The following is a 15,924-nucleotide window of genomic DNA, read 5'->3' as shown; positions in this document are numbered from 1 at the left end:
TATCGACGTTTCCAACTTTTTCGAGAAAATGCATCTTTAATATTTCTTTACGGAGAACAGGGGATCATAACGGAAGGTATATCAAATCTATTTTAACTTGTTAACCCCTAAAAACAGCTTTAAAACATGTTGTGATAGATCGCACACCCATCTGAGATGTTTGTGACTTCTATTCTGTTTTATTTACGTTTCCAACATCGTCGAGAAAAGACTTATTTAATATTTCTTAACGGAGAACAAGGGATCACAACGAAAGGTATATAAAATATATTTTAACTTGTTGACACCTAAAATCAATTTTAAAACATGTCCTGATAGATCGCAAACTATTCTGAGATGTTTGTGACTTCTATTTTGTTTTACTTTCCTTTCGTCAATTACATTTCGTCATGGAGAACGGGGGTTCATAACGAAAGGTATACAAAATATATTTTCACTCGTTCGCCCCTCAAAACAATTTAAAAGCATGTCCTAATCCGCCACCGTTTTGCTTGCGCGACTCTCGTAAACACGGATTTTTTTTTTTTAATTGGTACTTTGTACAGGAAGCTAGCCCCAGGCATCCCCTATTCCCCCCTCTCGTAGATCCGGCCGCACCTCACGCGCTGCATTCGCTGCAAAGCTTCGCTGCAAATGTTGATCCGACGTGCACGCCGAACACTGACCTCATTTTATGTGAAGTGTACGCTGGCGCGCTGTGTGTGTGTGTGTATGTGAACCTGCACTATTCAGTGTATTCTCGTGCGACGCTCCGGCGGATTAGCCAATAGCGATCGAGATAATAATTGCCCCGTTCCCCAGCGTGTACGGATTATGCAAATTAGCTTTAATGTAGAATATAACGGTACTTCGTACTAATCTCTTGGAACTCCTTTGCACACTCTCATTATGGAACAATGGCTATGCACGCGTTGGAACGCATTTGGGGTTTTGACGCCTCGCCTTAAGAAAAATAATCAATGTTTTTTTCTTATTTTTCTTTTAAAAAGCACAGGCCAATCTAGCAAGACAATGTACTCTCCTGACTGAAAGGTAAAAGGAACAGAATAGGCACACAAAGTGTATAAATGTTGGTATCAGAATTTCATTGGCAAAGTGGATTTCAACAAATCCGCTATACATTCCAGCAGCTAGGATTACCCACCCCCACATTCATAATAAATAAGCTTTAATTCCGCAAAAACCTGTGAGCATCAGAATCGGTGGCCAAGCTAAGCCGGGGTAATATAGGAGTGCCTTGTTCACTATGCTGCCATTCTTTGGCAAAAGGAAGCAAGTTACATCATTTGTTGTAAATGAGCAATGTGTGTTCGTCATTTACATAGGTGTCAATGCAATTTAACAGCATATTTTCGTCAATATCTTTCCATAGAACTATCGTTTCTTCCCCAAATTTCGCCTGAACATGCAACATACAAAGGGTGTTTCAGAAACAACAACAAACTCAAATTTGACTGATGTGTCACTTGCTTCCTTTTGCCAAAGTCGGGCAGTATACAAATGCAGGTGTAGCGACCAAAATAATTTAATTAACCTTATTTTTAGTTTTGTCCTATGAAAGACCCACTAGTTTCTTTTGCCGCCGTTTTTTAGATACGTCACAGTCTTTACAAATCGTATTACTTACAATTTCCTCCGCTGACTAAGTAGTCCAGCAATAACATATTTCTTTTATTTCTTAAAAATAATAGTGAAGTATTTGTATATATCAAAAATAAGATTACATATAACAATTGTTTTAATATACTAATTTATTACCTGCCTTTTCATTCGGAAGCCACAATTTGTTTTATTAAAATAGTCCGATAACTCATGTCAGGCAAGCCCTTCCGGGAAGGCATGTTTAGCGTCACTTGCAGGTAATAAGTCATCGGGAAAGGTGGACCCAGACCGTACGTCGTCTTTATAATCGATTTTCTGTTTGTACGTGGCAAGGCAGTTTTAATTAATCAGCCAAGCCACGTACTACAAATGCGGTTCGCCACCCGGATTCCGAGCTACCTTCTACACCTTTAGGTGTAATTCATAATTTACCGCCCCATGACCAGGGGGCTTCTTTCTCCTTCATTAAAAGTCACCAATCTAAAACTTGACTACAGCATTGTTTTCGGTCGGGTGTATATCTCGAACGAGGAACCTGCCGGTTCCTTCACAGGCTATGTAATAGATATGCTGCAATCATATGATGCATAAAATTTGGCAATAATATTGATAGTATTGACTAGTAACAATCATTTTTTTTTTTTAGTGGGTAGCCCGAACTGCAATGTACTCACCAATTAAAGGATCGCAATCATGAACATTCCATCCGGTGATTCCTCTCCTAACAACAGGCATCCAGTCTTCCCAGACCAGTCTCTCGTAAGCGGTTATAGCGGGATGGTCCTGGATGATCATCTGACAGTCCGGAGAGTCAAGGATGTCTTTCCAGGTCTGGAACAGGTCCAGGTGCTTATTGATCTCACTGATGGGGTTCCAGTCACGGAGCTCTGCTTGGAACTGAACAATAAATGGGCACCAATTAATCATGTATGAATACATTGTAATTAAAAAGGTACTATTTTTCCTTTAAATTAGATTCAAAGAAAAGGTATTTGTTAACACTTTTGAAGAGGAGTCTATAAAGTAAAATATTATGGTTGTTCTGAAAATTAAGGTTAAACATTTGTTCAAGGACGGGTCCCTACATAGATTATAGTGTGAGATCAAAGACTCAATTTTAATCAAAAGTTGATATAAACCCGTTTGGTGCCAAGCTCTTCATTATGTGCCAGCATTAGATGTAAATATTTGGAATATATTTAATCTTTCAAAACTTTCTGATGGAACCTATGTAAAGGAAGAAGTGCAATACCAACTTCACAGTTTTGGGGTCATCGAATTGCAGGGACGGAAGTACAACGAAAGGCCCTGGATTGTAAAACACACAGCTTTGCGCATGACTGGTGACCCAGTCTTGGGTTCAGATTTGGAATCAGTTTCATTCTTATCAGCTAAAGTTGAAATCTGTCTTACAAAGAGTTACGATTGATCTGATCAACCACAACTTTTGAAAGCCAGCAATATCAATATCTATAATCATATCATATCATACTATCATAATCCCTGACTTACCAATGGAAATACAAGGGCTACGGTGATATCAACAAGTTGAAAGGCTTTCCACTCTTCAGCCATGTCCTCTCGAAGCCTCTTTAAACTTTCCTCAAAGTCACTCAAGGCCACTGGGTTAGCATGTCCTGGGGTTGACCTTTCTGCAAGACTGCAAATTTAAAATGTTTGGTTAGTAGAGATTAGTGGTTTCACAGTACACCATGTATCTTTCGTCCTGAAAAGGACCACGCTGACTCTGTTTGGTTACTAGTTTTCAACCAAAACAAGAATAATTATTATGACAAAAATTGACAATGATAGTGTAATCATCAAGGACTACCTAGCAACACACTATATGGGGAAGCCGCTCATATATGACGTCACAAATCCAAAACTTAAAATTCTAATTACTTTCTAAATCCTTAATGGATTTTCTTCAAACCTTCCCAATGTCTTTTATTTTTCATGGTACTTTTCCAACAAATTTTTTGTAAGGGTGAACTTTCAAACAAAACAAGAATAATTAGTACGACAATGATATTGTAATCATCAAGGACTACCTAGCAACACACTATATGGGGAAGCCGCTCATATATGACGTCACAAATCCAAAACTTAAAATTCTAATTACTTTCTTAATCCTATTAATGGATTTTCTTCAAACCTTCCCAATGTCTTTTATTTTTCACGGTAATTTTCCAACAATTTTTTTGTCAGGGTTTAATCTAAGGCTGCTATCCTGGACATAATTCAGTTAAACCAGCTTAAGCAAACCAACTGTCTATAAAACCAAATGATTGGTTTCCCTTGAAAAGTGATCCCAAGTGAAACATGAATTACAGGAACCTGCAACATGCTACATTATAACAGAATAGATGTAAAGACACATAGTGAATCTTGTATATAAAGACTTTCAAAAAAACAAAACAAGAAAAGCACTTTTTATGAGCAAGTGGTGTGTATGAAGGTTGGGGGAAACTATTTAAGGGAAATCTAAATTGAAGTCTCAGGTATCGCGAGAAGGAATATTGTAATCTAGCTAAGCAATTATTTAAAAAATAAAAAATAAATAAATTGAATTAAATGACTTTTGAGAAATAAATGAAATGAAATAACAGTACAAACAACACAACATTAACTTGAAGAAAAAAATAATGAAGAGAACCTAACATTTAAATGAACGAACATGCTTCAAGGTTCAAACCTCATCATCATCATCCTGAAAATGATAAACAGAGTTATTTGTACTTATGCATTTTGGATATCAGGCAAATTTGAAGAATGTAGTAACATGAGATTACAAAGGTGTGTGATACAGGGTGAATCCAAATTAAAAGGAGTGAAAGTAAAACTTTTGTCAGTGATCATATCAGTAAGGAGTGGGGTTAAGAAGAAGGCATTACTTGATAATTGTACACCTGTTGGTTGAGCTGGGGCTTTCTCCATTTGACGAAAAGCCCTTCTTTGGCCATTAGTTGAAAGTCAGTTTGGGCAGTATCGAAAAAAATAAAATAAAAAAGTATCAAAATAGAATGCATACCTCTGAACAACCTCAATGACCGTTGATAATCTATCGATGACGGCTTGTTCCTGCTCCAAGATTTGACTTGTTTTCTGATTCTCATGCTGGAGGTTCACAATCATATCATCCTCATGATGTAATCTGTGAAGAAATGTTTCATTTACAAAAGGTCAAGAATCCAGCCAATTTTGGCTGTGTAATGGTGTATCAGCATAGGAAATACCTGAGGACGAAGGGTGATTTCCCCTGCATGACTGCCCAAATCACCCCTAAAATTCCTCCAAAATGCATGCTTTGGGGCGACCATTCTTTCTATTCTAGACTTGCCCCAAGATCTAACACAAGAAATATTCAAGAATATTTAGAAAATCAATATTCTGACTATGACAGAATAATGATATTTCATTGACTGCATAATTGCTTGTTGCCCCTAAAATGTAGCCCTTAAAATGAAAGAAATAGCCCCCAAAATTCTGCAATTGCCTAATATGGATAAAAGAGCGTGATAATTGAACATGATAATTAATTCAATAATCACATCATGCTTCTTGCTTACTAAATATTCTTGAATATTTTTGTGTTAGATCTTGGGGCAAGTTTGGAATTATTGTAGATTTGATTGTTCTTGATACTTGGCAAAGTTCTTGATTTACCATGTCATATTGTATATTTTGTATGTAAGGGGATCACTGTTTAGCAAGCCATAGGCTTTTGTTGTGATTCCCATACACATTTTATTGTATATATCTGCTTTGCATTTTATGAATTATCAATAAATTGAAATAAAAAAGTACTACTATTACTACTCTTACTATTGCAAGGGACACAGGACTAGCCTATACCAACTCGAAAGTCATGAACGAGATGCCTCCAAGCTAATGTAGCAGTGCGCTTTTTTCTCGCCCTTCGTCTTTTATTTGTACTGTCCACTGTACTGTATTAATGTTTACAGGCATATCCCACTAAAAGCCTTTGCTTCTGGGGTCTTACACCTTCTTCTATAAACATAAATTGTATATACTTATATTCTAAATGCCAAACTGATGTTTGTATGAATTTATGCCTACAAAAGTGTAGATACATGTATTTGTGAAATGGAAAGAACAAAATTTTTTATTCGAGATGAATTTTCAAATCCACTGTCCCTGATAATACTAGCAATGAATGACACCCTCCTTCTACCTCTTCCTAATAAAAATTTGAAAACAAAACTGGCAGAAATAGCAAGATAATATCTGGTTATAGGGCAACTCACTGTCTATCATGCTTAATAATCCTCTGTTCCGCCATCTCAACAAGAAGATCCAGGTTATGCATCAGCTCCGGCATCTCAAACATCTTCTTCCCCGCCTCAACGGATTCAAACGTCTCTACGGGCTTGTCATGACCTTTAGAGATCTCTGAGTACCCAGACAGAACGCGCTGCTCCGGTCCGGTCATATCGATCACTTTCACGTTTGTAAGACGTTGGTTTGGCAGGGACTTTGGTTGTTTCTTGGATATCCCTGTCCGCTTGACCTCATCCACTGTCTTGTATACATAGTTCTTTTGACCTTTGACCTGTGTTGGACAAAGAACATGCGACCTTTAACATTGTTGCTTACAAATCTTAGAACATTCAGTATTCATACACATCTAAACATTCTCTCTTTTGAAATGAAGTGGAATGGAAGACTAACAACGATCATATGTGCAACTGAAAATGGGCTTCCAGCTGCAATTCTATTTTATACTTTAAATTTTTTAACTTCATATGATTTCTTTGCCTTCCAGAAATACCAAGAGCAACAACAGGCAAACAAGTGTGAGAAGAAAGTATTATGGGAGTAAAAATGTCATGCTTCACAATGAACAATGCAAATTCACATTAACAATAATAATAATCAGTGATCAGGATCAGTGCCCACCTATTGTTCCCGCGTTCGTGCATACGGTCCTGGGGATTGGTATAAATTGACTACCGTATCAGATAATTTTCATCACTTGATAAAGAGTTGCAGCGGCACTCGAAAGCTCGTGAACTTGTAAGCTAGTGAACACTTTTTGCGAGAGTGATCACGAATTTCCTAGAAAGCTAGTGAACACTTTTTGCGAGAGTGATCATGAATTTCCTTGTTGACCATAGTAGATTGCGAGACAAATGAATACCCTCTAGCGATTATTTCATTCCGCAATAATGAACCTATTTAGTAATAATAATAATATTACGCATGTGTATCATGCAATCTATCTTGATAAAATCTTAACAGGGCATGCTACATATGGGATAAATACAATTGGTTCAATACCTTTCTTTTTTTAACATTGCTTTTCTCGACAATATCATAGCCTTACCTATCTTCCTATTTTTCCTTTCGGGCCTATAAAGGCGACCGCACACCTTACGATTGGTCTGCGACCCGATCTCAGAATAAAATGTTGTAGCATTTGATGCTAATATCGAGACTTGGAATATCTTACTGTGTAATGTTCGAAATCATCGTAGGAATACCTATGTTCAAATCTGTGACTATGCTATCATCCTTCTTAGAATAAAAGGCTATGATTTGAAACTAATTTGGCCTTTACTCCAAAATAAAGGTTTGCAATCTTTAAAAATGGTTATATTAGTATTCTTTCTTTTAATTTTAACCTCAAATAAATGATATGTTCCATCAGAAAATGAGCAAAGTGCGATTTGTTCCAAAATCGGATCGCGAACAGTCGTAAGGTGTGCGGTGGCCTTAACTCACATGCTTTGCTTTCAACTTAATATGCCCCTCCATTCTTTACATTCTTTAATGGTTTAATTCTTATTGTGTATAATTTTTTTTTTCTAAGAACAATTCATTTCATATCACATGTTATAATCATATCAACCAATGAAAAAAATGAAAAATGTTTGTCTATGAATTATGGAAATAATCTGAAACTATTCCAAGGCGCACTATTATCATTTAGCTCGAGCTGCCGTTTCCATCGCTCAGTGCATTCAATACTCACATCGGTTTTCTTCCATTTGGCTGCTCCCTTCGCCGCTACAGGTTTGCCGAGTTTCCTCGCTATCTCCTCGTCGTCGATCTCCTCATCCGAGACGATGGTCTGCCGCAGTGGTCGACCATGACCGATGGCTCCTTTGCCTTTATGCTTGGTAGCCTCTACGGGGCGAACGATTCCTTGATTTGCTTTGCCGAGACCTTTGCCTGGAATATACCCCATCTACGGAAAGAGGAGGGAAAAGGGAATTGTCAATGGAGCTCTGAGAGGGATTCAAGAATGGTACGGATGCATTTATCCTGCAAGTGTGTCATGGAAAGTTTTATCAGTGATTTACTGACAGATATTATAAGCTACTGCTAATCCCTGCCAATAGGCTGAGAACACATTTGTCAGTGCAAACCCACCCACCAACAAATCTTTTCATGAAACGCTCAAGTGAAGGGATTAATGACTTGAAACTACAATCTAATTGATACTCAAAATGCACCCCAACATTTAACCAGTAATCAAAGCAACATCACACCCGCCTGCTCAGCATTAATGTTGCCTCTGGCAAAGGAAATTACAGGAAAATATTTTTAATATTTATGCCCTCGAAACTATCTAGTTTTGCCCCCCCCCCCCCTTGATCCCGAGTGGCAAGGTGACAGCAACAATCACCTTAGTGAGGACTGTTGTTGCTGCCCTGCAGGCTCATTTGGAATATACTCTGCTGTGCAAACCCTTCACTCAAGAAAAATGATCTGAATACGTAGCCTAAGGTCCCTGCCAATGACTTGTGTACAGAAGGTCCCTCTCACAGCCAGTTTTATATATATTAGTCTCGAGTGAAGACCTACTTTACCCACTTTTTTTTACAAGTTTCAATCAGGGTCTTTGCCGTCAGACTTCCTGGGATAATGGTCCATACAAACCACTGTGACTAAAAAAGCCAATACACTACCTACACACCAAATTTTTCTTAAATCTATTAAATATTTTTCAAGTTATTGCGCGGAAACCAAGTGGGGGGACGGACGGACAGGGGCAACGTTTAATGCCCCCTCCGGACTTCGTCTGCGGGGGCATAAAAAAGGGACCATATCTCACCTGAATGAGAAGCTTTTCTCCGATTCCTGTGGTGTATTTCTGCCACTTTGCAAACTCCTTGTCTGCTTTCATCAGCTTCGCATGTCTCCTCTGAGCCTGGGTTTTAGGCGCTTTTCCGGCGCTTGTTGAAGGTTCGTCATCATCATTCTCATCACCCTAGAAAAATCAATTACAAATTACAAGATAAATAATAAATTTGACATGCATGTACAAGTAGTGTTTTTATCATGTAAATGAACATATCCATGTAAATGTGTGTACACATTACCACTGAACAGGGATGTAATTTCTGTTCTATAGACCTCATAAATGTGACATCATAATCTCATAGCGCCCTCGCACAGAGGACAGAGGAAAATGAGTAAATGGGCCCTGTCCACGGAGGATTATTCTATTGTTGCTGGGGGTGCTGAGCATTGTCACAGCACCCCCAGTAATAATAAATAATCCTCCGTGGCCAGGTACATGATATCAGGATCATATATCAAAATTATAACATGAATAAATTTGATTTATTTCAAAGACACCATACCTCTGCATCTTCGTCTTTCTTGTTGTCCCCTTTGAACCCTCTACTGATGAAAGCCATGTCTCCTAAAGGATCGAATCCTCCGCCCCGCGATCCTCCACCTAGTCCAACTCTTTCGTTCTCCTCATCGCTATCCTGTGCCCACATACCTACAAACAAAAGATAGTGAATATTAATCTGGTTGTTTATAATGCGCTTAAGACATACATTGTACATGTACATACATGTACATGTAGCTAAACGCTTCATGACTTTTCATTACCCCGGTCATCGGATTCAAACAGTCATTCCCGCACACAATGTATGCACATCCTCCACTCCCTGGGGAGTATTCAAGCAAGTCGCTAATGCGGCGGCGAGGCGTGTACAGTGCTGGACAAGCTACAAAAACTTTCACATCCTACCGGGTACCCATTTCATTTAGCAACCGAGTGGAGAGTAGCAGTGTGGATTAACGCCTTGCCAAAGGACGCTGGGTCGAAATGGGATTCAAACACACGACCTTCTAATTACAAGGCGAAAGTCAGAATCACTACACCAGGGCTCCTCTACAAATAAAGAGAGTATATAAAAAAAACTCCATAAAAGAGTCTGCAGAAGTCAATGTTAATAGGGTTAATTCTCTGCCTAATTCTTCTCATCACTATTGTGTACCCACATACATGTACCTATGGAAAAAAAAAATTGAAAAATAAAGTTCATTGAAAAATATCACAACACATTTGAGTCTGCATTATTTTCAGCCCTGAATTCTTACTTTTTGTACATGCCCGTTCGCACTTTCACATTCCTGTCATACATCGCTAACAAATACTAATTTCCTCTCTTGGTTCACAGCTCTGTATATTGATTGTTGGATATGGAAATAAAACAAAACAAACTACCGTAATAAGAAAAGGGGCTCTTACCATAGATGGCCTGGGCCTTAGTCTGCCTCCCTTGGGGTCGATTAGGGTTGAACTCGTTAGCGATGTCATAATCGGTGACTTCAAACGCTTCCTTCTCGTCGTCACTATCCATCGTTGATCTCACCCAACGTTCGTCTCAGGCTTTGCTGGTCTGCCATGAGGACAAAAACAAACATTTTTTGTTTAAGAGAACTTGGAAACTGTATGCATGGGAAAGTTGCGACCTTCTTGTACTGTACTCTGAGATGATTTGCTTTAGAATGCATTCAGATATTTTTCAGCATTTAAACATGTTTCAATGTCAATTATAGATGGAAAATCCATGGCATGTGTAAATAAATATAAATGTCTTGGGGTCATTATTGACTCATATCTAGACTTTAGAAGTTATACAAAGTTGCAAAAGATGTTAAGCAAAAGTTGGGTATTTTGAGGAGACTGAGATCTACCTTCTCCCCAGAACAATTGTCACAGATTTACTGGGGGTATATAATGCCCCATATTCTCTATTGTTGTAATGTATGGACAGGGAGAAGTGATGTCAATTACGATATCCTTAATCGCCTACATAAAAGGGCAGCATACTTAATTTCACACTTAACCTGAGAAACCCCATCCAATGAAGTATTTAATAAATTATCTTGGCCAACATTGGACAAACTCTTTTCGAAATCTGCCTGCTGCACAATGTTTAAAATAATTCATGAACTTGTACGTCTAGACACCGTACTAATGAGGGACTCTAGACGATCAAATAAAATGATTTTGAGACTCCCAAAATGTTCCACCTCTTTCTATCAAAATTCTTTCCTTTATTCAGGTGCCACAAAGTGGAACAACCTTCCGGACGCTACACGGCTTGAAAATCGACCAGCTTCCTTTAAATTACTCCTAAATTAATATAATGCAATCACAGATAGGAATATGACATCACTTCTCGTACTTACAGCCCATGCTACATGGATTATGTTTTATTATGAATGCATGATCACTTCCTCAATTTGTTTTTTATCCTATGCTATTATGTATATAATAGATTATGCTTGATTGGTCAGATATTACATAATTTTCTTTGCTACTGAACTCTCGGTCTCTTTCTCTCTTTCTCTCCTTCTCTCACATTTTTTCCCCTCTCTCTCTTTCGCTGCCTCTCTCTCACTCTCTGTCTGCCTCTGCCCCCCCCCCCTTTCTCCCTCTCTTACCATGTCCTTTTACTTTCTCATTCTGAATCTTATTTTGATGTGCATATGTCTTCTTTACTTATGTTTTCTTTATGTTATGAATTATATGTTTTTTAGGTAATAATGCAGAGCCCTGTGGAAGACCAGCGATTTTTTAATGAACATTTTAATTGTACATATTGTGTAATTTTACATATTTGTTTGTATAAAGCTGAACAGGCTACTCTGGATAAAGATTTGAAATAAATAAATAAATAAAATAATAGTTTTATGCTTGTATTCATGTTGAATATTCATTTTTGTTTGCTTGTGTACATGTACATGTATATTCATTGCCAGTGAAGGCTAATTGAACTGTTTTGAATATTAAATTGAATCTATATAAATGTAAACTGGTGTAACACCCAGCACATGAGGCCATTAACACGTTTTGTCTAAACAAACTTATTGATGCCTATAAATAATCTGAAAATAAGTTGTAATTGCCCTATTATCCACCCATATACTTAGATGTTTACAGTACATTCTCTCTCTTCTATGATTATTATGATTATAATATGGTCTCGGGAGCCCAGCCTTAGAAAGGCCATTGGCCTATGCTGGCTCCCTCATATTCTCATTTATTCTCTTGTTAAACATATTTCTATTTTTTGTATCTTTATTTGTATATAGTGTATTCTTTGATTTGTATGTTGTATGTTTTTAATGAGAATTTGGAATAAAACAAAATAAATAAAATGAAATGATGTCAAAGTTAAAGTTAACTAGGAGACTGGTTAAAATCCTAGACAGCAGAAGATACTGACAACTTCATCAGCTAGGCCAGATAGAGAGGAAGGAACATTAGCAACCTCTTCAATGAATGCTTGGAGCTGATCCAAAAGCAGTATGAGATGTCCCTTTTGAGTCAGCAATGACTCTAAACAACATCAGGCATTCATTAGACAAAAATCTTTCCTCATAATGCCAATGATACGTGAGCTGTCTGTCCATCTGGACATCAAAGGTCTGCTCGATGTACTTCTTGATTGCCTGGAGCGAGAAGCTGTTGCGCTTACTTGCGCTCCTCCGATTCTGAGATTGATGTCAGAACCATCTCAGAAGCAGGCAGATGGGTCGCTGGTTTCTTCTTAGAAGCCTTTAAGGTGTCCTTCTCAGACATCTTGCTATACGCCTTAAAATTGCAATGTAAAAAAAACCAAGTCAATGACAATCCAACCAACATGGAGAAGCAGGCTTCAGGAAGGAGATGCAAGTAACGATTGTCAAAATAGGAAACGTAATATGCATTTTTCCGTCGTTTGAACAGCTTTTAAACGTTTTGACTCAGTCCTAGTAGAAATGAATGGTAATTTCAACAGAGCAAATGTGATGTTTGAATCATGGATGCTTACGACCTCGGCTGCCTTTGTGATCATTGTGTGACGGGTTATGCAGCTGATCTCAGCCACTACACTTTTCAAGGTGTAAAAGTGAAAATGAAAAAGAAACAAAAGATTGTTGCATAGTTTGATTATTTTATGTTTGTTCTTGTCTTTGTTTCCCCTTTTCCCCCAATCAGTTTTGTTTTCTTGTATACGTTTTGTGTACTGTCTTTTTGTGTATTTATTTCTATTCATTTTCGCATTTGAGTCTCCCTGTTTGCAATCACAAAGTACTGTTAAGCACAAAAAGCATGAAAATTTGTGTGAAATGTGTTTTATCAGACAGGATAATGGCTACCTAAGGTTACGTGGAAAAGGCAGGAATCACGACAGCCACACTCCTTACTCACATTAATGAGATTGAGGTCCCTATCACAAATGGATTGATGCTGGAGTTGTTTCACATAACGCCACCACTTGTTCCAAACATTGAACGTTTATGGGATTTAAAAGAAAATAACGCTTTAAACAGGCAGTTAGGCCTAAGACCGTGACGTCATGCTATGAATAGAAGCGGTGTAATTCCATAGGTTTGTACACAGAAAAAAATTGTAATTTTTCTGGTTTTCAGATTCTTAATTCAATTTTTTTTTCAATTTGCAGAACAAATTGGCAATGAAAATTCTCCAGAGCTGAAATGGATGGAAACCTACAACTCGTCTCGTAGCTAACTAAGCTACTAACAAAGAAAACAAGATGGCCACGTAAACATCGGCAAGTTTTTTCCAGTCTTCTCATATTTTTTCGTTTTTTTTAAATGAATATTTGTTTATAAATGAAACCAATTATTGTATAAATGTTGCAAGTTCTTTGGATGGGGACGTAAACATCGCGACAAGTTTTTCCCATCGTTTCATATTTTCTTGTTTTTTAAATGAATTCTTCTTTAAAAATGAAATCAATATTGTAAAAATTTAGAAAATGAAGTTGTATCTCATTTACATAATTAAGGGCTAGATCTTTTTGAAGGAAAGTAGAAATATCGGGGCGAACATTTTAGTTTTTTTTGCGGTACACGCACATAAAGGGAAGCAATCCCTGGCTCCGTGGAGTCGGTAAGCACACGTTCGTATAGACAGGAATAACCGTCGTTTCTGGGGATTTATTCAACAATTTCTGACATTTTACTATCATCCCCATTCACCGACGGTAGTGTGTTAGTGCGAGCCTACATGTGTAATCAGGTCAGCAATTCGGAGGACGATTTTGTCCAGATTTTTATTTTTTTTAATTCTCAATGACATTATATTATCTTGAACGAAGGCCCACTATTTTTGTAAGACTCTAATCTTTCTTTTGATACTTGATAAGTTCTAAGAACCGATGATTTATTCCTTATTTTTAAATTTTCTGCCGGAGAGGAAAAAATGGCAGCCGTGTGTGTTGCTGCCCGAGTTGTGCATTTATCAAGGCTTTCCAATTATATTTTCGATATCCTGGCCAATCAATGTGAGCGACAAGTTCCGAACGCACGTACATCTACAAGCGCAAAGCAGCGGCACAAATCGTGATATATAGCGACTGGTAAATACGTCTGTAAGGATGATGACGTCATCCAAGATGGCAACTTACGTTGACCAACGAAAGGATCGAAGATGACGATGTTTCGATCATCATTTTTGTACTTCCCCAACGTTACGCGACGCTCGCGTCCGTAACGTTGGGGAAGTAAAATAAGAAACAAGATGGCGGCGTAAAAATCGGGCAAGTCTCTTCCGTCTTTTCACAATATTTTTTCATTTTTTTGATGAATTCTTGTTTTAAAAATAACAACGAGAGCGTAGAAATGTCGGAAATGAAGTTTTATACATGATTTAGAGCTAGGGCCTAGGCCTAGATCTTTTAGAAGGAAAGTAGAAATCTCGGGGGTGAAAGTTTCAGGTTTTGGCTTCCATTGTGTGGGTCTATGGGATAAAAGGCCTGGCTTCATGAGAGTGACCTTACGTTACTCGTTAGTACATGATTTTTACTCTCTAGAAGCCGCCTGGCTAGGTCGACGAGTAATTCCCACGATTTGTCTACCGGTAATCAAGACAGCCAACGCAACGCACCGCCCGTATCCAGTCAGCGTTCATCGGGCTTATTCCCGTCCCAGCCCCGCCGCCGGAGACGGCGTGCATCGCGAGTTGTCTCCGTACAACTACAAACCCAATCTCACACATGCACACACCACCGACTCTCATTCTTTAAAAAAATCAAATGCACACAAACAAAAATAATAATTAATTACCAGAATATTATATTTCACGAAAGTCCAAAAGTGTTCCAGCAGCTTACACCGTGAATATCTGTTCAGAAAACCTTGAATTTCGTGCCAAATAAATAACTTTGGGGATTTCACCGATCATTGCGATTGCGACGATTTGTGAACTGCAACGTACTATGGTGTCTTCAAATCGATTATGTGAAAAGGGAAGTTCAGCACAAAAGTTTATTGCAAAAATATCAGAATAAGATAATAAAAAAAATATTGGCGAAAGTTTTGAGGATTTTTTTTTTTTTTTAGTTCATTTATTCTACATCCTTTAAAGACATATGTACAAGTATACAACAACAAAGGAGTAAAAGAATTTAAATCACAGGAGGCCTATAAGCGATAAAAAATTGTCAAAATATAAAAGAAATGAAAATAAAATGTAGCGGATGTAGGAAGTCAAAAAGGCCATTGACCTGTCAAATCCATACAAGTCATTAGAATTTTAATTATTTGATTTGTGACGTCATGTGCGAGCAGCTTTCATACATATCGTATGGTAAAAATCACTAAAATGTAATTTTCTCCGAAAACTGGAAATGGTTTTTATTGTCCCTTCAGTATATCAATACACTAATCATTTCACGCGCGCTCCTAAAATAAAAGAAAAAAAATAATGATTCATCACCATTCATTGAAAAACGAAATTTATGCATTTCATATTGCACAATTTATGGGGCAGTGGCTCGTTTATGACGTCACAAAAAAGTGAAAATATAATATCTATATAGTATTATTTGAGCAGATAAAGAAAAACAGACAAACAAAACACTGAAAATTTTATCAAAATCGGACAAGGAAAAATAAATTTATGGCATTATAAAGATTTGCATTTTTTCACGGAAACAGTTTTAGGCATTTCTTTATGAATATTCAATGAGCAAACTTATGACGTCTTATCACCACTTGTTCTTTTGTATTTATTAAATGAAATTAGGTTTATTC

General features: G+C 37.5%; 1 protein-coding gene across 1 annotated transcript; it reads right to left on the bottom strand.

The window, feature by feature from the left end:
- Positions 1–527: 527 nt before the first annotated feature.
- On the bottom strand, positions 528–15,125 carry LOC129283167 (tuftelin-interacting protein 11-like). Its single transcript, XM_064113883.1, has 9 exons — positions 14,956–15,125; positions 10,121–10,271; positions 9,216–9,361; positions 8,684–8,839; positions 7,598–7,813; positions 5,871–6,175; positions 4,634–4,756; positions 3,115–3,262; positions 528–2,499 (listed from the first exon to the last, which is right to left on the bottom strand). The coding sequence occupies exons 2-9, from the start codon at positions 10,230–10,232 to the stop codon at positions 2,245–2,247; spliced, it is 1,461 nt and encodes a 486-aa protein (XP_063969953.1). The 5' UTR covers positions 10,233–10,271; positions 14,956–15,125; the 3' UTR covers positions 528–2,244.
- Between the last annotated feature and the right edge of the window lie 799 nt (positions 15,126–15,924).

The sequence above is a fragment of the Lytechinus pictus genome, chromosome 19 (assembly GCF_037042905.1).
Source record: "Lytechinus pictus isolate F3 Inbred chromosome 19, Lp3.0, whole genome shotgun sequence".
NCBI lineage: Eukaryota > Metazoa > Echinodermata > Echinoidea > Temnopleuroida > Toxopneustidae > Lytechinus > Lytechinus pictus.
This window is presented reverse-complemented; position numbering and strand designations above follow the sequence as displayed.

Excerpts from the sequence above, each read along its gene's own strand:
- LOC129283167 (XM_064113883.1), bottom strand. The coding sequence starts at position 10,232 with ATGGATAGTGACGACGAGAAGGAAGCGTTTGAAGTCACCGATTATGAC. Across the intron at positions 8,840-9,215 it reads AGAAAGACGAAGATGCAGAG|GGTGATGAGAATGATGATGA; the intron begins GTATGGTGTCTT and ends TGATTTTTCTAG. Across the intron at positions 4,757-5,870 it reads ATTATTAAGCATGATAGACA|ATTACATCATGAGGATGATA; the intron begins GTGAGTTGCCCT and ends ATTTCTTCACAG.